The sequence below is a fragment of the Engystomops pustulosus genome, chromosome 3 (assembly GCF_040894005.1).
Source record: "Engystomops pustulosus chromosome 3, aEngPut4.maternal, whole genome shotgun sequence".
Taxonomy (NCBI): Eukaryota; Metazoa; Chordata; class Amphibia; order Anura; family Leptodactylidae; genus Engystomops; species Engystomops pustulosus.
In genome coordinates, this window is record NC_092413.1 from 24,412,055 (window position 1) to 24,439,616 (window position 27,562).

The window sequence follows — 27,562 nt, forward strand, 5'->3', positions numbered from 1 at the left end:
CCACAATTGCTGAGATATCATTCCCGCTAGCTGACGATTTTAATGTACACAGAACGGAAGTAACGTGTGTTTTGTCAATATTCTCTGACCCTGTCCAGCAGCAGACAGTGTCAGAGAAGCTGCTGTGTACGTGTACAGGGTGATCTTGCTAAGTTTATCTATTCCACTGTCTGCTGCCGTGTCTTTTCAGTGTTGCTCAGAACACAGTAGACAGGAGCACACGCTGAAGAAGAGTAGGAGGTAAACGTACAAGACAAGAGACTAAGGAGCTGCGGATAGGTAAGCATACAGTTAATGTTAAAAAAAAAACATTGCTACCCCATTATGCACTGCATCACCCATTAGCCAAAGCTTACATGACAGGCCAAAACTGTACAGGACTTCCTCAGTTGGCATGCTGCCCTCTTGGAAGGACAATGCATATCCGTTAGATTGTGTGAAGTCATCTGATCTCTTGGTGCTCCATAATCCCAGAAGTCCAAGTGTTTTGTGCAGGAACATCTGAGGCAAATTCACCAGAACTTGTAAAATCGCTCCTTCGCCCAAAGCCACAGACACCTGCAGACCACAGCTGTAGACCACCACCATCCGCCTGTCCTCCAGTTTGAGGAGTGCAAAGCTATTCTGGCTGAAGTACATGACATCTACAAAGAATAGGATATCATTTATGTCCTGAAAATATTACACATGGGAAGATTTTGCAGTTTACCCCTGAAATCAAAACCTCTGGGTAATGGGGTAAAAACCCTTCTGTGGTGACATTAGCCTCTTCCATGGGTAATTTAGGGGGGTAAATACTCAGTTCAATGCTATTTCCTGATCAAAACTGGATTTTACATGAGTAAGGTTGGAAATTCGAACTGAGGACCCCACACCATACATTAAAATTGTGACCAAATCCACATTTAAATATGCAGTGATATGCAAAATCACAGATTTTTGTGTAATCTGATGTAGATTTTGACCAAAATGTCCTTTATTCCCATTTGCATGTTCCCGGATTCCACTTGGAATATAGGGCATGTCTCCCGCATGGGAAAACGACCATACGATGGATATCCACAACAGATAATCTGTGTGAAGCCTTACCATGGATATTCTGATGGATTTTTTTGTGGATCTGGTGTAGGAGGGTCTTCATTTCTCTACATGACTTGGACCCAGATTTTGCATTTGGACTCGGACATATTCCCAAACCGATCAGGCAAATTGATGCTCCTAACAACTAGCCAGGACTATAATTGGCCAAGGGAACATCCTAGCCAATAGGGGGAACCAAAACCCCAAACTTAAAAGCAAATACCTCATCTCTAATTCTGACTAGCCCATAAGATCCTGTTTTATGAATTGCATGTTTTACCTTTCTGGAATTCAACCAATTTTTCGTCTACAAAAACATTCAAGTCTTTCTTGTTGTCCGCTATCCTCCATTGTACCTGTGAGAGAGCAGGGAATTACTGGTGTGAGGACATCTCTATAGATCCGTTCTGTCTAGTAGTCAGTCACATACCTTCAAGGTGCCCTGATAGAACGCCGCCACTCGGACCAGCGCCGTGCTATTAGTATTTCCACTGTCTGTTAGACGTCTCTCAGTCTGACCCTGAAGAGTGAAAACATTGGCTCCCAGGGCAGAGGACAACCTGACAATGACAAACTCTCCCAGACCTTTAAATGTGTATTCTTGTCCATCAAACATGAAGAAATGCAGCGTTCCATAAACCAGACCTGGGGATATAGAAGGGACATTAAATCTATCACATAGGAAGTCTTCATGTTCTATAGAAATCACAATACAACATTATTATACAACACTATATATATATGTAGCTCGTACTAGGTACAGACAGGACCCCTCCAAATACTGACCTTCCCACACATTGGGGCAGATTTACTTACCCGGCCCATTCGCGATCCAGCGGCGCGTTCTCTGAACAGGATTCGGGTCCGGACGGGATTTATGAATGTAGTTCCTCCGCCGTCCACCAGGTGGCGCTGCTGCGCTGAAAATCATCTGAACGCGCCGGAATACACCGAGCTGGACCAGCTGAATGTAAGCGCTTCCCAAGCGACACATTTTCGGTTATTAAATGCGGCGGTTTTTCCGAATACGTCGGGTTTTCGTTCGGCCACACCCCCCGATTTCCGTCGCGTGCATGCCAGCGCCGATGCGCCACAATAGGATCGCGTGCCCAAAATCCCGGGGCAATTCAGGTACAATCGGCGCAAATCGGAAATATTCGGGTAACGCGTCGGGAAAACGCGAATCGGGCCCTTAGTAAATGACCCCCATTATGTGTGGATGTTATCCATTATCTATACATAGAAATGATAAATGATAACATTCTGAATACCAGATGCTACCACTAGGGGGAGCCCAGCAGATTACTTCATACAATTAATCCTCAGAAATAAAAAGCAACAATGTTTGTTTCCAATTCCACCCCAATATGAAGATTAACAAAGACTCACCCAACCCTGGAGAAGAATACTCAGTGCAGGTATCAAGAGGCCTTCTCTCATAATAAAGATGGCACAAAGGAGATTTAGTACAACACCACAGGAAAGGCAGAAGATCCTTCTCTGTAATGACAGGAAGACACGTAGAGACCTAGTAGTATTACACAGTGTAGCATCTACTACTGGAGGGTGGAACTATCTTTGTATAATGAAGAGAAAATCTGCAGCACCAAAGGAAACTGCTGCACAAGGGATTTATTTTATTTGTTGTGTTTTGGTTCCTATCAGGGGTGTCTATTAAGGGGGGTTCAGAAGGTGTGGTCACAACCGGGCCCAAGAGGTTTAGGGGGCCCATAAGGTGTCACTTTCCCATATGAGAAGACTAGTGCTATACATCAAACATTATAGTCAGGGCCTGACACAGACTTTGCACTGGAGCTTCTACTTACGCCACTGAATCCTAGAACTGTAACTTTCCTTAAAGGGGCTGTCCCACAAAGCAAATTAGGCCCTATCCACAACATAGGGCTTAACTTGCTGATCAGTGGGGTCTCTGTCTCTGGTGAACTCTGTCAGGGTAGCGACACATTCATGATTTCTGGCGCACGTTCTTAATGAATCTGGTGCACAGAGTATTATACACACATACCGTATGTGCTCCAACGTGTGGGTATTTTATTCACCCAAAAAGGCAACATTTCGGAAAGGAAATGAAGTGTTTCTTTTTTTCCATTCCGGGTGAATAAAATACCCGCACATTGCTTTATTGAACTATTATCTATCAAACTATTTTTCGATCCAAGGCAGCACAGTGCCCAAGATCCTGATAAGGAGAGGTAGGTACATGAAGAAAACAATCGCTCCAAGTCCTTGACAAAGATGTTTTACACCAAAACGTTGCTGCACATAAAATAAACTCCCCCTCAACTTTTCGTTGATGTTTGGGGTGCTTGCTGCCTTCCTTCTAGTATCTGTCAGTCCCCAGTCAATATAGAGGCACCACATGTTCTTAGAACCTACTCATTGGAAAGGCACATGTCCACTGGACAGTTCCTTAGACGATCCCCTCCGTACCTCCTAACATGCCCAACACAACACACCATAGAAAAAGCTCCTCTTAGCTTAGTGTAATATTGCGTCTTATCAGTGCAATCTCCAGCAGACGCAACCTCTTAGGTCGGCTAAAAAATTCCCTTTGTCTGTAAATCAGGGCTGAACCTAACCTAAACTCTCCACTGCCTGGGGTGAGCTATAGAACAGCAACCCCCCCCCCCCCAGCCAATAGTAATGTATCAGGTCTGTTTTTAGTAAGTGCGTTCTCCATGTAGAGTCTCACAGCAATGCTGCCAAAAAGTGTGAAGCGACACTATTTTTAAGGGGCAGATCCTGATTTGTGGCCTCTGATGCTGCCCCCCCCCCCATCTTTCTGCAGGTGGTGCCTCCTGAGGCAAGAGGCTCAACTTTCCTCATGGCTGATGCACCCCTGCTGTTAATTCTTGTAAAACTCATATCGAGACTGCCGTAGAAATGAATGAAGAAATTACTTCCTGTCCACACACAAAACATTGCGTTAGTTGAGGTGTCTAATTTCCACATGTCAAGGACTACTCCTTTAAAGCATAGTCCTGTTCCCACCCAGCAAAACAATTAAGATATTTTTGGATATCTACCATCACTCAGAAGACTACTATCCAACACACTTACTTATGTGATCCTGAATCCCATTGACATAAGAGTCCCGTGCAAAGTATCGGTCAGTGAAGCCACCTCTCAGGTAGCCATCAGAGTCATACACGCACCGTCGCCCAGCGCTGTATTGGTTGGGTAGAGTAGACTGAAACACCGTTCCGTTACTTTGTAATCTCCGTAATGTCATAACAAGGTCTTTGCTGGTGGATGGAAGGATCTCTGGAGTGAACGTGTAATCTTTAGCAGCTTGAGATTTGAGGCACGGACACGATGGAAGCCCCACATCCCACCAGGAGCCGTCTGGTTCAGAGTAATACCAGCTCCAGCACTTACTCTGGTAGATGGTTATGTTGGGGTTGGCCGGGGCATCTAACCAGTAGGCCCAAATACCAGTTTTATTAGTGTTTCCCAGAACCTTGTCCGGACGATATATCCCTCCTGGTCCATACGTATTGTTCTTCAGTGCCTGGGGGTCGTTGAAGTAGATGCCTTCTCCATTGGTGTATCCAATTAATGCTCGGTGATAGACTCTTTGTGCAGGACCCCAGGACATGTTGTAATATTTTATTAGGGCAAAGGACAAGGTCCCATCGGTGGTCAGCACACACTGGAAGGTGTTAGTCTACAAGATACAGAGAAGGCATAGTAAGATTATTAGGGTTATATACTTACTAGATCAGATTTTCTAGACATTGGGACAACTTTTTCAATAAAGGCTTCTGCAAAAATGAATGCTTAAATTTTTAAGTTTTAGTTGCGTCGAAATAATCTAAGTCTTTTACCTCATTGAAGGCGACTTTTTGGAAGGATACTGGTAACACTTGGTCCCATGTTATCTTCAGGATCCATTTTGCTGTAAAGTTGGTGGTAAGATTCTTACGGAAATAACTGTTCACTTCATTATTGGTTCTGCTGAATATTAGTTGCGAGTAGAAGTTTTTCTGATCTTTCTCGGAATATACCTTCATACGAAAACATAAAATGGAATAAATGAAATGTGAATACGGTGTTTCATTTATCAAAGCAGTGCATGCTTAAGGGGAAACTATCACCGTATTTTATCCCATTGAACTAGCAGCCCTCTCAGGAAAGGTATGAAATGTCCTTTCTAGAATTCATTCTTTTTTGTGAAATCTCCCCCATTTACCGATTAAAAGTTTTTCCTCCCAAGTCATGTGGAAATGAGTCATAGAGAAGAGATGAGTCAAGTTTAGAGGCTGGAGAGGGAGGGTCACTTCAGACGTCCCTATCTTCAGTTTTAAAGCACCTAGATGCTTGTTGATGTCATATTAAAGATAAAAATCTCATATTTCAGATCTTTTATGATTCTGTGAGACAATGAACCTGAGATACAAGTAGTTAAAAGAGACAGCAACTGGCTGCAGATTGCAAATTCCAACTTTATGATCAAGTCAAATAAGCACAACCTGTATGCTATCTTATCTTATCTTTATGACACCAAAAGTAGGCTTCCAGATACTATAGAACCGAAGATCGGGAGATCTGAATTGATGTCCTTCCTGCAGTCTTTACACTTGACTCATCTCAGGCAAAATATGACTCTCCTCACCTTATTTTCACATGACTTTGGAGGACATTTTTCATAGGCGAATGGGTGAAATTTCACATAAAAGAGGGAATTCTAGAAAGTCAATTTCATACCCTACCTGAGGGGGAGAGTAATTTAAGTGGGGTGAAACCTGGTGACTAAGTCCCTTTACGAGTTGCACTATTGTAACTCCTGATGGACAGATGGAAACAGAGGAAGACATTTTTAATGGTTTTAGTTATCCAGCCACCCTCCATCTGATACTTCTCTATACTGACAAGTTAGGAAGGACCTGTCAAATCAGTAAAAATTCTCTCTAAGACTCTCTACTGTCAATTGGGAGGTCCTGGGCTGGATCAATCCTCTTGCACCACCCACCCGACATCTATTAAAGGATAAAGAGGTTGAGATGGTCAAATATTTGTTTTCCGGAGGAGTCGTCCGGTGGATGAAAAATATGACTGGTTTCCTCCCAAAACAGCTCCTCTCCTGACCATGGGTAGTGTCTGGTATTGCAACTAAGCTTCATTCGTCTTTATGCAACTGAGTTGCGATATCAGCAAAAACCACGGTCAGGTGTGGCGCTGTTTTTGGAAGAAACCAGTTATGTCTTAATCTTAGGACATCCCCTTTAAGTTGCAAAAGACAAATAAGGCACAAACCTGGTACCACAGGGCCCCATTTCCCAAAGTGAGGTCAGCATCGTCCCAGAAGACTGCAAGCATGGCTGCCTTCTCATCTCCCCGAAACCTCTTTCCAAAGGGATTTGGAAACAAATATTTCTCGTTGATGTTTACAGGCTGAAACTGGACCAATCCATTGTCTGAAAACTGAAAAGAAACACCATTGGTTATTTACTCATTTTTAATATTTTTATCACATTTTTTATCACCTAATTGCTTTTAATATTTGGAAATTTGACCTCTGCTATTCTACCAAGCTACATATCTCTATAATCTAATGTTTGTACAAATATAATTATCAGAATCACTCACTGAAAGGAAACCTGTCACTTAAACTAACCCAAACTAACTAAACATATTTTTGAAAACTGCTATCATACAGCAGTACAACTATCCCCATATTGTTATTCCCCATGCCTAAAAAGTTCCATAGTATGTTTAAAAGTTGACCATATATGTAAAGAACCCCATTGAAGTCCAATTATCGTCTTTCCTCTGAGCTTTGTCTAGTACAATCATGTCATTCCCCTCATCATATACAGAAATCCTCTCTCTCAACCCTCTCAGTCACCTCTCTCTCCTAATGATGCAGCAGAGCTGAGTTTACTCGGCTGAAGAGAAAGCATACCTAGGGGCTTGTTTACTAAGGGTCCGCGGATCACATTTCCCTCGGACTTCCCAACATTTTCACGTATTGCACAACTGGGACAGGTATTTAGAAGGGGATTGTGTCGCATGCAATCCGATTTTGGGGCAATCGCGCCAGCTTTCATGCGACAGAAATGGGGGGCGGGCCGTCGAAGGATCCGATGGATTCAGACTGAGCGTGAGATTTAACTTTAAAATTGTGTTGCAAGACATGCACTTACATACACTGGGAAGAAGAAGGTGAACTCCGGCGAACCTGAGTGGGGAAGCGACACATGCAGGATATCGGGCGCACGATCTTAGTGAATCACGCCAGAGTGCATTATCGTTGGAGAAATGCACTTCCGGTGAACTCCTCGGACAGATAAGTAAATGTGCCCCCCTAATGTCAATCAGAAAGCTGAACACACGGCTTAGCTAGAAGAACATGAATGTGCATAGATGGCAAGTCAACTTTACAAACAGAATGTGGAACTTTTCAGGCATGGGAATAACAATATAGGGATAGTTGTCCTGCTGTATAATAGCAGTTTTCAAAGATATGTATAGTTAGCTTGGGTTAGTTTAAGTGGCCGTTTCCCTTTTAAGTTTTATATCATCATAGTATATAAGGCCGGAAAAAGACGCAAGTCCATCCTTTCTGAATTAAATAAATGTTTTATCCCCATAACCTGTGATATTTTTTCTCTCCAGAAAGGCATCCAGGCCTCTCTTGAACATGTACATAGAGTCGGCCATAACAACCTCCTGCGGCAGAGAGTTCCATAGTCTCACTGCTCTTACAGTAAAAACTTTTTTTTAATAGTATCATAGACATATCGCTAATGCAACTTTTAAACTGAATGGGAAACTTTTCAGGCATAGGGAGGAACAATATGGGGATAGTTCTACTGCTGCATAGTAGCAGTTTTCAAAGATATGTTTAGTTAGTGTGGGTTAGTTTAAGTGAAGGTTCTCTTTTAAAGAGAACCCGTCATGCAAAATAACCCCCCTAAACTAAATATATTTTCATAAACTGCCATTAGAGAGCATTACCTCTATCCCTTCATTGTCCCTCTACATGCCTGCAAACCTAAGCAATGAGGTCCTAAAGCTGTATGCAAATGACCTGTGAAATGTCCAATGAAGCATTAGCATATTCAAGCTGTCCACTCTATTCATGAGTGGGAGGCACAGTGCTTGACTGACAGCCTGTATAATGGTGTGAGGCTGTATAATGGTGTGCTTCCTGGTGCTGGTGGCCACACCCCCTGCAGCCTGTGTGTGCATGTGTGTGTATAGGAGAGATACAGCAGCTCCAGGCAGCCATGTTACAGCAGATTCATGTGTAGCTGAAGTCTGTGTCTCTCACCTGTATATTAGGAGGATGCAGCATGTCAGCAGATGCAGCACACACACTAGCCATGCTTTACTATACATTACAGACAGACATGAGCAGGGGGAGGAGAGGGGAGGGGGAACAGGGGTGAGATCACTGCCTCTGACCATGTGACCAGCCTCATTTACATGATAAAGTATAGATGATTTTACAATGAATAATGTATGAAATAACTAGATAAAGGCTGGGATGGGATCCTTGTGAGCTGCTCCAACAGGTAGTAGTGACAGGACTAGTGACACAGACCTGATGACAGATTCATTTTAAGGCTGTAGTTCTATAGTTTTATATCTCTAATGCAACTTTTAAACTGAATGTGAAACTTTTCAGGCATAGGGAGGAACAATATGGGGATAGTTCTAGGTATGTTTAGTTAGGGTGGGTTAGTTTAAGTTTCAGGTCCATTTTAAGGGTGTAGTGAATGCTCACCTATGTGTCTCCCTGGTAACATACTACAAAGAAACCCAGTGTATTCTGATCCTGAAATCCTACTTCTTTTCATTAGGAAAGAGTAGATGACAAATGCATTGGATATAACTATAGTAAGAGCTCGATTGCTTAGATTCATGAATGTGTAAAGCAGCCGTACACACAATAGGTTCTTTGTAACCAAAGCAATTTACAGAGTTGTTTCATTTTACATACAAGATGCATTGGAGTAACAATTTCTTTTCTCAATCTCCTATTTGTACAATGCAGTAAATATCCAGTTTCCTAAAATTCCTTCTTTACCTAATTTTGTCAAATAACGAGGCGACAGCGGGTGCGCCATTCAGTCCATTACTTACAGCTGAGCGGGGCCATAAGATGTAGTCAAAGAAATAGCGGCAATTCACAAGACATTTCCATCCATTATGGAATGCATTAGGGATACGGCAATAATGTCATAACCACTAAAACATACTACTTAACTCCGAGCTAAGCAAGTAAAGCGCCTCTCATCATCTGCTATTGATATTTCTCAGAGGCTGAACATATTTATCCAGAAATTGCCTGTTTTCCAATGCGGTGTATTTGTATCATTTCTAGTTCATTGTGTAATCGCTGGCGTCATCGGAGCCGCTCATCTGTCCATTAGGCTAAGTGCACATGAGAACCAGGGACCAAATGTAACTAGGAAACTGCCATAATAGAATTAGGAGGTAAAATGCAATTAGACCGACATCAAATACCAGTCACGTGAAGGTTTCCGAGATTACTGTAACAAACAGCTAACCTTCCCTACAGGACATATCAAGAAGGGGTCCTACAAATGTTCAGCACTATGAGACCCCAGATGATTAAAGGGGTGGGGATCAGAACGCCCCAATTACTACACCTTTGCTCCTATCATAGAGAAGCCTCAGAGGAGACAAACTTGTAACGTACTGTATGTGACTATTTGACTTTGGCATATTCTTATTGTATTGGATTCTCCCATTGGATAGACTAAGTCCCTAGAGCAGTGGTGGCGAACCTATGGCACGGGTGCCGGAGGGAGCACTCAGAGCCCTCTAATTTCGGATACCTAGGTATCCAGGTAGGTGTCAACCCATTTAAACAAATAGATAGATGGGGAGCCCACAATTTTCATACATCTCAGGGTCCATTGCAGTCTTGATCTGCCCCTGCCTGCAGTGCCACCACAGGGCAAAATAGGAATTACATCAATGTATTGGCTGTGTATTGCAGGATGGGACAGATCCTCCAGACTGAGACCCTTAAATTAGCTCTGATCAGCTTATTATATTGTTTGTCGCTGACAGTAAATAGACGAATGCTCACCTGACACTCATCGGCATATAAGAAAGTGGAAAACATTAATTGCTGGGACCATCCCTTTAACATGGGTTAAAAAAATACAGTACTGAGATTCCATGATACTTACATAGATTTTATGATACATCTGCCCAAGGAAAGGGAATCCCATAGGTGGAGTAATGTAAGGAGAATTCACGTCTCTGCCTGTTGCTGTGATCTTTCTGTCTCCCACATCACCTCCAAATGGATACAGTAACATTTCTAGTTAAAAATAAAGATACAATATAAAACATTGCTGATGTGGAATATATTAGGTGATTGGTTATATAGTAATTTTTCAGCGGATTCTTAATCATTTTCCAGAAACAGCTCCACACTTGGTCTTGTGCCTGGTATAAGAGCTCAGGAATAACCTGTGGATAGAGATGATTGGACCCAATGGTCGGGTTCGGTTGCCGGAAGCGGACATCTGACTGATTGATGGCCGAATAGCTAATCCAGCAAATTGTGGTCCCTCACTAGTCATGGCTAGTATTGGCCATGGGGTGCCAATGCAGCAATATTTCGGGATCAGGCGACCAGACCCGAACCTGCCCATCAGGTCTCATCTCTACCTATGGACAAGGATGGCGCTGCTTGTAGAAATAAGCACATGTGTAATTTGCATGGGGAGGTGCTACAATAGTCGTACATCAAATTGAGATGTTAACAATCCCATAAACAGATAACTTTTTACAATCTGCTCAGTTCCTCCTGCTCTAAAGGGGCCTCTTTGCCCTTAAAGGGGGCCCCACCAAATGTGGGCGTTTCGGGCGGTCGCATAATTGTATATAGTGGATGATGGGGGAGCTGTATATAGTGATTGCTGGGGGAGCTGTATATAGTGATTGCTGGGGGAGCTGTATACAGTGATTGCTGGGGGAGCTGTATATAGTGATTACTGTTGGAGCTGTATACAGTGATTGCTGGGGGAGCTGTATACAGTGATTGATGGGGGAGCTGTATACAGTGATTGCTGGGGGAGCTGTATACAGCGGTTGCTGGGGGAGCTGTATATAGTGATTGCTGGGGGAGATGTATATAGTGATTACTTGGGGCTGTATACAGTGATTGCTGGGGCTGTATATAGTGATTGATGGGGGCTGTATACAGTGATTGCTGGGGGGCTGTATATAGTGATTGCTGAGGGAGCTGTATATAGTGATTGCTGGGGGGAGCTGTATACAGTGATTGCTGGGGGAGCTGTATATAGTGATTGCTGGGGGAGCTGTATACAGTGATTGCTGGGGGAGCTGTATATAGTGATTGCTGGGGGAGCTGTATATAGTGATTGCTGGGGGAGCTGTATACAGTGATTGCTGGGGGAGCTGTATACAGTGGTTGCTGGGGGAGCTGTATACAGTGGTTGCTGGGGGAGCTGTATACAGTGATTGCTGGGTGAGCTGTATACAGTGATTGCTGGGGGAGCGGTATACAGTGGTTGCTGGGGGAGCTGTATACAGTGGTTGCTGGGGGAGCTGTATACAGTGATTGCTGGGGGAGCTGTATATAGTAATTGCTGGGGGAGCTGTATATAGTGATTGCTGGGGAGCTGTATACAGTGATTGCTGGGGGAGCTGTATATAGATGTTGCTGGGGGGAGCTGTATACAGTGGTTGCTGGGGGAGCGGTATACAGTGGTTGCTGGGGAAGCTGTATACAGTGATTGCTGGGTGAGCTGTATACAGTGATTGCTGGGGGGGCTGTATACAGTGATTGCTGGGGGAGCTGTATATAGTGATTGCTGGGGAGCTATATATAGTGATTGCTGGGGGAGCTGTATACAGTGGTTGCTGGGGGAGCGGTATACAGTGATTGCTGGGGGAGCTGTATACAGTGATTGCTGGGGGAGCTGTATACAGTGGTTGCTGGGGGAGCTGCATATAGTGATTGCTGGGGGAGCTGTATACAGTGATTCCTGGGGGAGCTGTATATAGCGATTGCTGGGGGAGCTGTATAAAATAATTGATAGGGGGGCTGTATATAGTGGTTACTGCGGGGAGAAGTGTGTATTGGTTGCTGGGGGAGCTGTATATAGTGATTGCTAGGGCGTCTATATATAGTGATTGCTGGGGGGGCTGTATATAGTGATTACTGGGGGAGCTGTATATAGTGATTGCTGGAAGCTGTATATAGTGATTGTTAGGGGGGCTGTATATAGTGATTGCTGGGGGAGCTGTATATAGTGATTGTTGGGGGAGCTGTATACAGTGATTGCTGGGGGAGCTGTATATAGATGTTGCTGGGGGGAGCTGTATACAGTGGTTGCTGGGGGAGCGGTATACAGTGGTTGCTGGGGAAGCTGTATACAGTGATTGCTGGGTGAGCTGTATACAGTGATTGCTGGGGGGGCTGTATACAGTGATTGCTGGGGGAGCTGTATATAGTGATTGCTGGGGAGCTATATATAGTGATTGCTGGGGGAGCTGTATACAGTGGTTGCTGGGGGAGCGGTATACAGTGATTGCTGGGGGAGCTGTATACAGTGATTGCTGGGGGAGCTGTATACAGTGGTTGCTGGGGGAGCTGCATATAGTGATTGCTGGGGGAGCTGTATACAGTGATTCCTGGGGGAGCTGTATATAGCGATTGCTGGGGGAGCTGTATAAAATAATTGATAGGGGGGCTGTATATAGTGGTTACTGCGGGGAGAAGTGTGTATTGGTTGCTGGGGGAGCTGTATATAGTGATTGCTAGGGCGTCTATATATAGTGATTGCTGGGGGGGCTGTATATAGTGATTACTGGGGGAGCTGTATATAGTGATTGCTGGAAGCTGTATATAGTGATTGTTAGGGGGGCTGTATATAGTGATTGCTGGGGGAGCTGTATATAGTGATTGTTGGGGGAGCTGTATACAGTGATTGCTGTGGGAGTTGTATATAGTGATTACTGGGGGAGCTGTATACAGTGATTGCTGTGGGAGCTGTATATAGTGATTACTGGGGGGGCTGTATATAGTGATTGTTGGGGGAGCTGTATACAGTGATTGCTGGGGGTCTATATATAGTGATTACTGGGGGAGCTGTATACAGTGATTGCTGGGGGAGCTGTATACAATGATTGCTGGGAGCTGTATATAGTGATTTCTAGGGGGGCTGTATATAGTGATTGCTGGGGGAGCTGTATATAGTGATTGCTGGGGGAGCTGTATACAGTGATTGCTGTGGGAGTTGTATACAATGATTGCTGGGAGCTGTGTATAGTGATTGCTAGGGGGGCTGTATATAGTGATTGCTGGGGGAGCTGTATATAGTGATTGCTGGGGGAGCTGTATACAATGATTGCTGGGGGAGCTGTATATAGTGATTGCTGGGGGGAGCTGTATATAGTGATTGCTGGGGGAGCTGTATATAGTGATTGCTGGGGGAGCTGTATACAGTGATTGCTGGGGGAGCTGTATATAGTGATTGCTGGGGGGAGCTGTATATAGTGATTTCTAGGGGGCTGTATATAGTGATTGCTGGGGGAGCTGTGTATAGTGATTGCTGGGGGAGCTGTATATAGTGATTGCTGGGGGGAGCTGTATATAGTGATTGCTGGGGGAGCTGTATATAGTGATTGCTGGGGGAGCTGTATATAGTGATTGCTGGGGGAGCTGTGTATAGTGATTGCTGGGGGAGCTGTGTATAGTGATTGCTGGGGGAGCTGTATACAGTGATTGCTGGGGGAGCTGTGTATAGTGATTGCTAGGGGGGCTGTATATAGTGATTTCTGGGGGAGCTGTGTATAGTGATTGCTGGGGGAGCTGTATATAGTGATTGCTGGGGGAGCTGTATATAGTGATTGCTGGGGGAGCTGTATATAGTGATTGCTGGGGGAGCTGTATACAGTGATTGCTGGGGGAGCTGTATACAATGATTGCTGGGGGAGCTGTATATAGTGATTGCTGGGGGAGCTGTATATAGTGATTGCTGGGGGAGCTGTATATAGTGATTGCTGGGGGAGCTGTATATAGTGATTGCTGGGGGAGCTGTATACAGTGATTGCTGGGGGAGCTGTATATAGTGATTACTGTGAGCTGTATATAGTTATTGATGGGGAACAGTATATAGCGATTGCTGTTCCCTATCCGGACTTCATTCAATGGGGGCCCTCACCATATTTTGCGCCCAGGGGCCCCCACCAACCTTAATCCGGCCCTCCTGCTCTATAAGATGCTGCCTGCAGATAGGACTCTATGTACAATCTGCTCAGCTCCTCCTGCTCTATAACATGCTGCCTGTAGATAGGACACCATGTACAATATACTGAGCTCCTCCTGCTCTATAACATGCTGCCTGTATATAGGACCCCATGTACAATATACTGAGCTCCTCTTGCTCTATAACATGCTGCCTGTATATAGAACACTATGTACAATATACTGAGCTCCTCTTGCTCTATAACATCCTGCCTGTATATAGGACCCCATGTACAATATACTGAGCTCCTCCTGCTCTATAACATGCTGCCTGTTGATAGGACTCTATGTACAATATACTGAGCTCCTCTTGCTCTATAACATGCTGCCTGTAGATCTGGTTACCTATTAATAATTACAATGAGTTGCACACACCATAGTTTGCACTGGTCAGACAGCTGCTGCTTTGACATCTGCAATCATATGATCCCGGTAAGTTGTAGCACGTGGACTTTTCCCCACAAACATCTGGAGATGCACATTCATCAATATCCTCACAATTCTGCCCATTTCCTTGATAACCAGATTTGCATTTGCAGCTGAAACTTCCTATTGTGTTCTCGCAGAGGGCTTGTACGTGGCAGCCGCTGTCTGCTGTCCGGCATTCATTAATATCTGTGCAGATCCCTCCACTGGACACGAAACCTTCCGCACATCTACAGAAGAAGGATCCCGGAGTGTTCACACATAGCGCCTGCCTGGGACAAACGCTGGGAGTCGTAGTACATTCATCTAGGTCATGGCATGCGTTGGCTTTTTGGATGTACCCCGGGGGACAAGTACAATAATAGGATCCGGGAGCATTGACACAAATAGCTGAGGAGTCACAATAGAGGGTTGTGTTGAGGCATTCATCGATATCTACGCAGGAATAGCCTTGGGCTTTGTATCCTTTGTCACAGAGACAATAGAAAGAGCCGGGTGAGTTGTGACACACCATGTGATAGTAGCGACAGGCCGTGCCGTTCAGACATTCGTCAACGTCTTCACATTTTTGGCCGTTTCCAGTGAATCCGGGATGACACGTACAACTATAGGATCCCGGCGTATTGGTACAGGAGGCCTGTCCATCACAGCCGGTGTTATTGGACCGACATTCATCAACGTCTACACAACTTGTACCATCGTGGATGAAGCCTTCCTTACACTGGCAAATGTAGGATCCGATAGAATTCGCGCATATGGCGTTTACGCTGCAATTATATATACCCAGAGCACATTCGTCAATGTCTACGCAGAGATCCGTAGTATAGTCGTAACCCACGGGGCATTGACATATGTACGAGCCGATGGTGTTGATGCATTGAGAACCATTGTGACAAATCCCTGTTACGTTCTCTTGCGTACATTCGTCTACATCTTCGCAATACGAGCCGTTTCCGGTGTAGCCATTAATACAGGGACACGAATAAGATCCGGGGTAGTTAATACATAAGCTATAAAGGGGGCACCTGCTCGGATTTAGGCATTCATCTACGTCATTGCAAGCGGTCCCATTGGTTTCGTAACCTTCCCAGCATATGCAGTCATAGGAGCCGACGCTATTGTAGCAGGTCGAATTTTGTGGGCACGCAAAGGGTTCAAGGTCGCACTCATTGATATCCGTGCAGGTTACGCCGTCTCCACTAAAACCCGATTCACACCTGCATAGAAATGAACCAGGTGTATTGGTGCAGCTGGCATTGGCATGGCAGAAGGTCTGGTTGAAGCATTCATCCACATCAGTGCAGATGCCATTTGCAAGTGCAAATCCTTCTTCGCAACTACACATATAGGAGCCAAAAGTGTTCTCGCAGTAGGAGTTGTTACCACAAACATGTCCGATCGAACACTCATTGACATCAGAGCACAAAACACCATCTCCCTGAAATCCTCCGAAACAGGTACAGTGGTAGGAACCCGCCGTGTTGGTACATAGTGAATAATTACTGCAGATGCCCATATAGTCCTGGCATTCATCAATGTCCCAGCATTCCATGCCATCTCCCATGAAACCTTGCAGGCATGAGCAGTTGTAGCCTCCAGGAGTATTTGTGCAGGTAGCCATCAGGTGACATCCTCCATTTTTTGTCTGGCATTCATCAATGTCTATAATTTGTTACCAAAATAAGTGTCAGGACATTGTGACATGCTCCAAACGAATTACATGTAGATCACAGATTTCAATGAGCAGCAAATAACACAACGAATATATACAAAAAAAGTACTAATTTGTGCAACATAATAGGATAAAGCATTCATTGTATTGTCTGGCACACTAAACAAGAGGCACTGTAATGGGCACCTTAGTAGCTCCATTCGGAGGAAAAATTGTATTTTGACTAGCAGCTACAGGTTATTGAATTACTAATTAGTGCTAATAAACTGATAACTAATTATTATGATGTGTATGTACGGAAAATTAGCTGAGGACAATGTAATGTATAATAATCTGAAGGTACCGCAATGGGCACGGTATAACACGGCGTTCCTGTTTTTATAGTGTTTGAGAAGATTAAAACAATTTCTAGAAATAGAAGTTTCCTGGTCTACAGAACACAACCAAAAAGTTATTTATTATGGCACAAATAAAGTAATAATACTTTATAGTATTATCATTACTCATCATTAGATTGGTGATGTAAGTGTTAAAACATCTCAAAACTTGTGATACCAGAAAATCACAGATACAATATCAGATTCAGTTACAGAAAACCTTAACATATGTGATGTACACTGTATACATATGTACTTTACACAAATATATTGGGGCAGATTTACTTACCGGTCCTGTCGCGTTCCCGCGGTGCGTTGTCCTTCGAGGATTCGGGTCTACCGCGATTCACTATGGTCGTGCACCCAAGTTCCTGCATCGTCGCTGCTGCGCCAAGGTCCGCCGGAGTTCACCTTCTTTGTCCTGGTGCATGTGAGTGCTGATCTTGCGACACATTTCCGTTTTTAAATTCCGCGGTTTGTCCGTATCTGTCGGGTTGTCCAATCAGCCACACCCCCCCATTTCTGACGCATGCAAGCTGTCGCCGATGTGCCACAATCCGATAGCGTGCGCAAAAAACCCGGAACAATTCGGCGCAAAACGGAAATAACCCGTCGAAACCCTTAGTAAATGAGCCCCATCATGAGCCATTGCTGATATATTCCTCCTGTCTAACTAAAGGCACAAATTCTGCTTCAATGTAATTCACAATCAAAGTGATTTGGAGATTTTGTTAAGATTTTGTTCACAGTGATGTTTACACTGTTATTACAGGATCCATACTAAATATAGTGGATACATCACCAAAATTCCCTGCAGTGTAAAGTCTAATTCCTACTTCTTATTCTACTATTTCGACTGTTTTAATGACCATTAATGAAATCTATGTTATCAGGTGATTGCATAAGAATTCTCATGCAGCGATAGAAATGGTCTTAGATCTCCCCAATTCAGCACATCCTAAACCAACAGCTAACAAATCCCTAAAATAGGTAACGGGTTCTTACCCGTTTTTATGGCACAGCAGTTGTATAAAAACATTATATATTAAAATGTCTTTATCATATTTTTACCATCAGATCTTTAAGGGAACCTGTCACCAGGAATGTGAAATTTAGCTGATGATAGGCTCCAATAGCTTATGCTATCCTGATTTTTAAAAAAGGTCTTTGTCAGCATTCTGAATCATTTCAGTACTATATATAAGTTTAGTTCACATTACCTGGCTCCCTGCCAGCAGTGTGTGGTGAGTACCAGGGGGGTGGGAGGGGGCAGCTGCAGCCTGTGTCAGTCTCCTTTATACTCATCCAGCTCTTATTATCTTTCATGTGCATTGAGCAGGCAGGGGAGGGAGGGGGATGGTGTGAAAGAAAGGAAAAATGCATCAGGAGACTGAGACACACACAGGCTGCTGCAGCCCCTCCGGGATTCCCTGACCAGGTAATGTGAAATAAACTTCTATAAAGTACTAAAATGATTCAGAATGCTGACAAAGACATTTTTTTTAAATCAGAATGGCACTGGCTATTGGAAACTGTCACCAGCTAAAAATCACAACCCTGGTGATAGATTCAATGATTTCATGACATCAGCACATTCTGGACTCACCTGTACAATTTACTCCATTCCCTTGATATCCATTTTTACACTTGCATTCGAAACCACCAAACGTATTGTAACATTCAGCCATAGCGTGACAATTGTGGGTATCGGAGGTGCATTCATCAATGTCTGTGAAATCAGAGGGACAGCAGGTCATTACATGATATATACATGTGCGGTATGTTACACGTTACACTACCCTTTACACATCGTTACTCCAAACTAGGTTAACGATATATGTGACTAACTGGCACTAAGTTTGATTTTTTTCCTCTACTATTGTCCCGTTCTCGCTAATTGCAAGTGAAGCATGTATCCTATGGCTCCACTCATTAGTATGGGAGCTTAGGAAATTGCCGAGCACAGCGCTCAGGTATGTCTGGCACTCACATTGCCAGTGACAGAGAGTGCTGGATATATTTGAGATTCCAATTTCCAATGCGCCCATAGTATTGAATGGAGCATCAGGGTGCTTGCTGGACCTGCCACTCCATTATGTAGTGAGAATAGGACCCTTGTTCTCATTTTGGACCATTACTGTGATTGGTGCAGGTCCCGACAGTCACACCCCCATGGATAGGGAATAACAAACCTGGTACAAGCCCTTTCATTAGGGTGTAAAATGCCATTGAAACACCTTGACATCAAGGTGAAGACTGGGGTTAAACCAGAACCAGGAGAATAGAGGCTAAAAATTTGGTTGCCTGAACTGATGAGCAACATGATATTAATGTCTAAAAAAGCTTCTGAAATTGAATGGGAGCATCAGACGGACATCAGATTGGGAATCAATAGTTATTTGTGGCGAATCCCTCCAAAGGGAACCTGTCACCAGGTTTTACCCCACTAAAGTAGCAGTCCCCTCACGGTGCGTATGAAATATCCTTTCCAGAATTCCTTCTTTCATGTGAAATCTCACCCATTTACTTAAACCTCCCCGAAAGTCAGGCAAATATGACTCTTCTCACATGACATGAGTCAAGTTTAGTGGTTGCAGGGGTATTTCACTTTGGAACCCCTATCTTTGGTTCTATAGCACCCAGAAACATGCTACTGGTGTCATATTAAAGATAAGAATCTCATCTCTCAAGATTTGGGTTCTGTGAGGCTGAAAAACCAGAGATACAGGTACAAAATAGGTGGGTAATGGATCTTTATCTGCATCTTACATTTCCATTTATGCTTTTTGCTGCCTGTATCTCCTGTTCTGTATCTCTCAAAGACAAATGCCTGATGTGATCTAAAAGTTGAGATTCTTATCTTTAATAGGATGAAAAGGGATGTTTCTACTACACAACCAAAGATAATGAAGTGACACTCCCCCTGCAACTATTAACCTTGCCTCATTTCATGTGAAAATGTGGTGAGAAGAGTCATATTTGCCTGACTTTGGGGACAATTTTTTGTCTATAGGTAAATGGATGAGATTTCACATAAATGAGGGAATTCAAGAAAAGACATTTCATACCCTACCTGAGGGGACTAGTAGTTCAGTGGGGTAAATCCTTGTGACCGATTCCCTCTAAGATTCACAAGCACATTCACAGGGTGCGTTAAAACTTTCAGTTTTTCGATGTCAAAACCAGGAGTGGAGTGAAAAAAGGAGTAGAACCTTTCAGTGATATGTTCTCACACATATTATCATCCACACCTGCTTTGGGCTTTGAAAACTGCATCTGAAAAACTGAACGCGCCCTTAGTCTGTAGATGTTCAGTTCTTACTGTGTTATATTATTTTTGATTGCACCCCCCCCCCCCTTCCTTTTCCTTACCTGTACACCGAGAGTTGTTAAACCGGAAGCCTGGCTTACAGATGCACATATATGACCCCACGGTGTTCACGCAGATCGTTGTGTTATCCTTGCACACGTCTTCTATGCATTCATCAATGTCTTTACAGTCTGCGCCATTTCCTTGAAATCCGACATCACACACGCACTTGTATCCCATGGCGGTGGCATGACACAGGGCCTTGGCGTGGCAGGACGGCTTGCAGGCGGCAGAAGACGGCTGGACACAGGTGCCATTGAGGGCTAGGGTTCCGTTTAAGCAGGAGCAGACATAGGACCCTTGTGAGTTGATACATGTGGTGCCATTCGTACATGGAGGATTGCTGAGCGAAGAACATTCATTGATGTCTTCACATAGAAATCCATCGCCGGTAAACCCTGGAAAACATTGACACCTATAACTTCCTGGAAAGTTGGAGCACCGGGCATTCTCATGGCACGCCAACGAGTTCTTGCATTCATCGATATCGGAGCAGTTGAACCCGTTTCCTTCGAACCCTTTGTTGCAAATGCAATCGTATGAACCGAACGTATTGGTACACGTGGCCTGTCCATGGCAGGGGCCGGTCAGACACTCGTCAACGTCATTACAGCTCAGTCCATTGTTATTACTGAACCCAGACCTGCATTCACAATAGTATGACCCAAACGTGTTATAGCACTGGGCATTGAGCTGGCACACCCCAGCCACCGTCCTGCATTCGTCGATATCTTGGCAAATTGTATTGTTAATGGCTTGAAAACCAGTGGCACAAAGACAGCGGTAGGAGCCCGGCGTGTTCAGACAAGAAGCTCCGTATTGGCAGATGCTTTTATTCTGCGCACATTCATCAATATCCTCACATTGTTTGACGCCATCACCAGAATATCCACTTAAACAGCCACAAGAGAAAGATCCGGGAAGGTTGGTACATAGGGCATTGGCGTGGCACCCTCCATTGTTTTGCACACACTCATTTATATCAGTGCAGGTTATTCCATCTCCAGTAAAACCATTTTTGCATGTACATCTATACGTCCCGGGAAAATTTAGGCAAGAAGCTGACGGACTACATATCCCGATACCGCATTCATCAATATCTACACATCGACTCTGGTTTATCATGTAACCTGGTGCGCATTCACACTGGAAGGATCCTTCTGTGTTGCGGCAGGTGGCTTCACTAGGGCACGTGTTATCCTGTAGACATTCATCTATATCAGAACAGGCAAATCCATTACCAAAGAACCCGCGTTTGCAAGTACAGTTATAGCTACCCAGGAAATTGGCGCAGTTGGCCTGCAGGTGGCATTTGTTGCCCATCATGCATTCGTTAATGTCTACACAAGTCAAGCCATTGCCATTGAAACCCTCTCTGCACACACAACTATAAGACCCCGGAGAATTGGTACAGATGGAGAATGGACTGCATATGCGGTTGGCACATTCATCAATATCCGCACATCTGTTTTCCGTATTTTCGTACCCGGACGGACATGTACATTGATAAGATCCTGGAAGGTTTTTGCAACCGGTGAATCCAAAAGCGCGAGCGCAAACCCCAGGCGTGTCTGTGCATTCATCTACATCCAGGCACAGATAGTTACCATTGCCTTTGAACCCAGAATTACAAGTGCACACATATGACCCAGGGTTGTTGGTACAAGTGGCGTTCCAGTGGCATAAATTGGCTTTTTTACACTCATCGATGTCCGTGCAATTGACTCCGTTCCCTGTATAACCCGTCTTACATGCACAAGTCCGATCTCCAGGTGTGTTGGTACAAACCGCGTCGGAGTGGCATCCTCCATTACCGCTGGCACATTCATTAATGTCCGAGCAATTAAAGCCATCTCCGGTGTAACCAGCCTTGCACTGGCACAAGTAGCTGCCAATGGTGTTTGTACACGTGGCTTGTTGGTGGCACCGGTGCACTGAGGTGGTGCATTCATTAATGTCAGCACATACTTCTCCACTACCCGAATATCCGTCTCTACAAATGCAAAAATAGTCCCCAGAAGCGGTGCTTAAGCAGTCTGCGTCTTTGTGACAATGAAGACCTTTGGATGTGCACAGGTCATTGGCTGAAACAGAAAGCAGAATGGATTATTCTAGTATGTGGTGGATATATAAGAGGGGTTAGAAGTCAATCCATAAATTGTACACATTATATTGGTCATGTACAAGGGGAAATCCAGAAAGTATCCAGACTATGGCCTCACTGTGCGGCTACACTTGAATGTCTTGTCCTAGTCATCCCCTGGTTTTCACCCTTTAACCCCATACAGGGGTCAGGTCTCTGCCGCAGATAACCTCCAGGTTGCTTACATAGAGTCGTCTCAGTTTAGTGTTGGCTGCTGAGACACTGATATGCAGCATAAATGGGACAGAAAGGGACCTGGTTAGTTAATAGAATCAGGTTGGGACAGGTAGAACAGGTTAAGGGGTTGGCCACTTATAGGAAACTTTTTTAGGGTCGTACACACAAGACTCATTCAGATGGCCTTTGTGGGGACGTATATCCGGCTACAAGTTTTCATCTGGATATACGTCGCCGTACCGGGCACGGTAAATAAGGAACACCCAGTTCGAAACACGTAGGTCAAGTCCAGTGTGACCATGACGTTTGTACAACTTTTTAATCTACAATTAAAATTAAGTCTTGATGATTTATGGAAGTTCCTGCAACATTTTCTCTATGTCGAGCACAATGTGTGCTCACCATACCATGCCGTCACCACAAAATAAAAATATATCTTTGGCCATAAGAACAGCCGTGCAGTGCTATTTCTTATGTAGAGGGGAGGAGGGAGCAGCGCTCACCTCTCCTCCTCTCCAGTGCGGTGACGTGTGCTCATCTGGGGTCCGTTGTGTGAATGTAGCCTTACCCTAATAAAGTTTCCCGAACTCCCCTGAGTACTGTGACATCCCTTGTCCTGATGGCTTATGGCACAAGCAGGGATGTCTGCACAACCCCTATCACCAGTTGGAGCCAGCAGGACACAGGACATCACATTAAGTCCTGAATCCTGCTGTCTCGGGGGCATATGACCCACCTCTCCCAGTGGGGAACAGCAAATTTTATCAGGCTGAGTATAATATGGGTGTCCCTATTATGGTCTTGTATAACCCTTTTAAATTAGCCAACCCCTCTAATATACAGGCAGATAAAATCTGTACTAACACTCCTATGCAGGAGCACTAGGAATCTTTGCTCAGGCACCTTCATTTCTGTGGGAGGTGCCTGAGCAAGAGGGAACTAACCAATGACAGAGACAGAGGGGACTAACCAGGGACTCATTACAGGACCTTTAGGTCTGTAAAGAGTTTTTAAGAAGGGAGTGGCCATGTTTATCACATATAGAATGTATCTAAGGATGTTTTTAGTCAATTAAGTCAATTACACTGACTCTTACAATGTCTATTTGACTCTTACATTGTTTTAAATTGTCTACATCATAGAAGGTCTTATACATAAATATTTATGGATTATATTAAACCATTTACCTAAATTACAGCTCATATAATAACCGCTATAAATATTGTTTTTACCTGCTAACACGTAATGTCCGATCATTGATGTCCAGGTCAAGAAGACCAAGGAAATCCTCGAAAAAAAAGAAGGAAAAACAATCTTTAGGAACAGTATTTATGAGGTGGATACACATATTGGTTCCCTTCTCTAAACTTGACTCATTTTAGGCAAAAAAATGACTCTTCTCATCTAATTTGCATATGACTTTGGGGAAGATTTTTCTTTATAGGTAAACAGGAAAGATTTCACATAAAATAGGGAATTGTAGAAAGGACATTTCAGCCCCTACCCGAGGGGGCTGGTATTTTAATCGGGTAAATTCAGTGTCCCTATGATTTTCAATATGGAATTGTCAATAAAGCCTAATACTTCTTGGATTTATGGCTTTTCTATAGGATAGGGGGATATTCTACCTATTTGGCTTCTATGTGTGACAAGAAGGAAGTGACAGGTGATATGTGGCCATTGATGGACTCCACCTGTAATAGTATATTATCCCCATCTGTCATCCTGGTATCTATGACAGATCCTCCATATAACAGAGAAATCATAAAATAATCCGGCAGCCTAGACTTACCAACACATCATTCTTGACAGGTATAATATCTCTGGGAACTTCAGTATTGTGATATTTGAGATCTCTCGACTCGAACAAAAACTTCGATTTTATGGAAGAAGTTTTAAAAAGTGAATATCCCGCAGTCTGGCGTTGAACGTCCTCCCTAGAGCTGAAATTTGTCACAAGAAGAAGAAGAATAGAAATTATTTTAATTGATTTGATTCCAATCCAGTATATTGTATAGGATTTCTGTACTTAAAGGGGTATTTGAATATATATCAAAATGGGGTCAGACATTTGGTAAACTCAGGTGTGATGTCACGTCTGTCAGTCATATGATCTGTATGTACTAATATCCCATTCAAGTGAATAGGTTGGAGCTGCAATACCAAGTACGGCCACTATACCATATGTGGAGCTGTTCTTGGTAGATTGTGATGAAGCGTTATATAAAAATATGCTTACTGTCCAGTCCGTGGCTGTTAATTTTGAGTAATTGGGGGGAGGGGGGATCTGAAAGGTGTGTAGCCAAAGGGACCCCCAGTTTGTAGTGGACCTGAGACTTTGTAGCTAGTGACTTAGTTTGCTCTAAAGTGCTTTTCCCATCCAGTCTATTTTTTTACATAGACAAATCCACATCTTTGGTGGTCTGGATCAGTGAAGGGGTAATGCTCATATCCTTTCTGGTCTAGGACAGCAAGGGGGTTAACTTCTTTTGACAGTACCACACACCTTAAAGGGAATCAATCAGCAGTTTTGAACATACAAAGTTGGCAACAATGTTAGGTATTGTCCATGGAGATCTGTGTAACCATACCTTGGTGTGTGGTGTTAGCATCAGCCGCAGGACTGTGAAATATGAATTCGTATTCCAGGATTGTAACTGGACTTGAAGCATAGGGGTAGTTTTTTCACACCGCTGTATTCTTAGACCACTGCATTCCAACTGCTCCCCAGCTCCTCTCCTCTACTGTAATATCTAACCAGAAGCCTGCTATTGCTCTTACTCAGAGCTGAGGGTTGTGCAGCTGTTTTGTAAAGAGATATCATACTGAAGTGTTCCATGTCCAGCTATAATCCTAGAATATAAATCCATTTAACAGTCCTGCTGCTACTAAAAGCACACACAAAAGGTAGGATTACACATCTCTACAGGGACAATACATAACACTATCTGTGGCTTTGTATTGACAGAACTACTGGTACAAGGGAAAAGAAATTCCTAAAAGCCCCTCTAAGTGCACCCCATACAATCTAACAAATAGTAGGAAGGGGATTTTGCAAATATGGGCTCCTGAAATCCAGTCAAAGACCAGGACATAATTAAAGGGTATGTCTAAGAATAGAAAATAATGGGCACCACACTGGGACACAGGTTATGTGGGGTATTGCAGCTCATCCCTATTCACCCCGGACCAGTGGACAATAAGCATTTATGTTTTTTTTACTCCTGTAAACCCCTTAATGGGGAACAAAATGTAAGAGATTAAATCAGATTTAAGGGGAAGATATACCTTAAGATCAGGGGTGTAACTACAGGGATAGCAGCCATAGCAGCTTCTATGGGGTCCACAGTGTCAGGGGGGCCCGACATCTGGGGTATTGGGTTTGAATATGTTATATGTGTATTTTGTGATGTGTATATGTTGTATGTCTGTGTATATGATGCATGGGTGTATATGGCAGTGTATATATGGTGTGTATATACTGTATGTGTATTTTGTATTTTTTAAGGGGTAAGTCCGCTATGGGCCCCTACCTCTCGTAGTTATGCCACTGCTTAAGATGCGTCAAAAATCTCTAGTGGATGAAGCCCTTGGCTTTCTAACCATAAACCTGACCATCCAAAGCACAAGTTGAAAAGTTATACAGTTTACACCAATAAACTTTACGAATCAGTAACTCAAGTTTTTAAAGATCTCTGCTTGCTGTCATTGAGTAGAAACTGCATCATTTAAAGTAATAAAACCATGTTCTGCTGATATAAGAATAGACATAAGTCACATCCACTCACCATTGCCGTCAGTAGGGTGTATGCGGAGCAGCGGAGGCCGGGGGAGCTGTGGCGGGTGCATGTCTCATCTCACACTGAGGAGTGACTCTGCCTGGTGACCTTTTCGTTAGGTTTCATTGTCATGTACAATACAGAATGTCCTTAAATCTGAGAATCTCGGCTTTTGTATATCTGTTATCCAAGCCGGGTCCCTAAGGATATATTGTGACTCCCATATCATCTTTGTTTTCAGGTTCACACAGCAGAGAACATAGAACATGATACACAACCGGGCAAAGAGAAATGATATAATACATATAGTATATACAGTATATACAGTCACCTCTTCTGTTTCAGTGAAGTTTTGTAATATAACAATTTGGGGTACAGGCAGTCCCCGGGTTACATACAGGATAGGTTCTGTAGGTTTGTTCTTAAGTTGAATTTGTATGCAAGTCGGAACTGTATACTTTATCATTGTAATCCCAGCCAGAATTTTTTTGGTCTCTGTGACAATTGGATTTTAAAAATATTGGATTGTCATAAGAATCAATATTAACACTAAAGCTTCATTACAGACACCTGTGATAACTGTTACGTCTGATCAATGTAGCCTAGGACTAAAGTACAGGAGATTACCAACATCCAGAGGTCCGTTTGTAACTAGGGGTCGTATGTAAGTCGAGTGTTCTTAAGTAGGGGACCGCCTGTATTTCCTTGTATGGTATAACTGCATGTCATGTTGTTCCTCTGTTATTCCTCCTACAAATGTATGACTAAATTGTCACCTGGGTGTTTCCAGCACATACTGGCCCACTTTATGTAAGAACAGTGCAGTGTGTACTATGTGCAGTTACCTGTGTAGTATGCAGGGGGCGCCAGATTCAGGAATCAGGCACCCTATGCACTGCTCCGACAACTTTTTTTGGTGCACCTTTAACATGGGGCGTGCAACACAATTCTGTTGCATAATAAATGTGGTGCAGGGTCCGACTGAGAAAACCGATGCAAGGGTCTATAATAAATCTGGACCCCCGTCTATATGTATAGGAGACAGGACATCACATCAACACCCCCTCCCCACTCAGCTGGTAACAACTTAGTTATAGATTTCTAGAAGGAATAACAGAGGGACTGCATAATGCAACATTAAGGTAACTGTAAGATCTAGAATGTTATAGTATGGGAATCCTTTGGTGGTCAGTTTCAGTATCACATCGATCTTTGGTACTTCCGTGGGTCACAGGACCCTCTTTGGGCAATCA

At 43.7% G+C, this 27,562-nt stretch overlaps 2 protein-coding genes across 2 annotated transcripts; both read right to left on the reverse strand.

Moving 5' to 3' along the window:
• Positions 1-1,498: 1,498 nt before the first annotated feature.
• LOC140122841 (uncharacterized) lies at positions 1,499-24,425 on the reverse strand. Its single transcript, XM_072144088.1, has 10 exons — positions 24,323-24,425; positions 23,763-23,818; positions 20,213-22,294; positions 18,447-18,569; positions 10,272-10,405; positions 6,358-6,525; positions 4,929-5,108; positions 4,162-4,768; positions 2,470-2,580; positions 1,499-1,725 (listed from the first exon to the last, which is right to left on the reverse strand). The coding sequence occupies exons 1-10, from the start codon at positions 24,331-24,333 to the stop codon at positions 1,499-1,501; spliced, it is 3,699 nt and encodes a 1,232-aa protein (XP_072000189.1). The 5' UTR covers positions 24,334-24,425.
• LOC140120771 (uncharacterized) lies at positions 14,721-16,970 on the reverse strand. Its single transcript, XM_072139715.1, has 2 exons — positions 16,967-16,970; positions 14,721-16,453 (listed from the first exon to the last, which is right to left on the reverse strand). Exons 1-2 carry the CDS (start codon positions 16,968-16,970, stop codon positions 14,721-14,723), a joined length of 1,737 nt encoding a protein of 578 aa, XP_071995816.1.
• Positions 24,426-27,562: the final 3,137 nt, after the last annotated feature.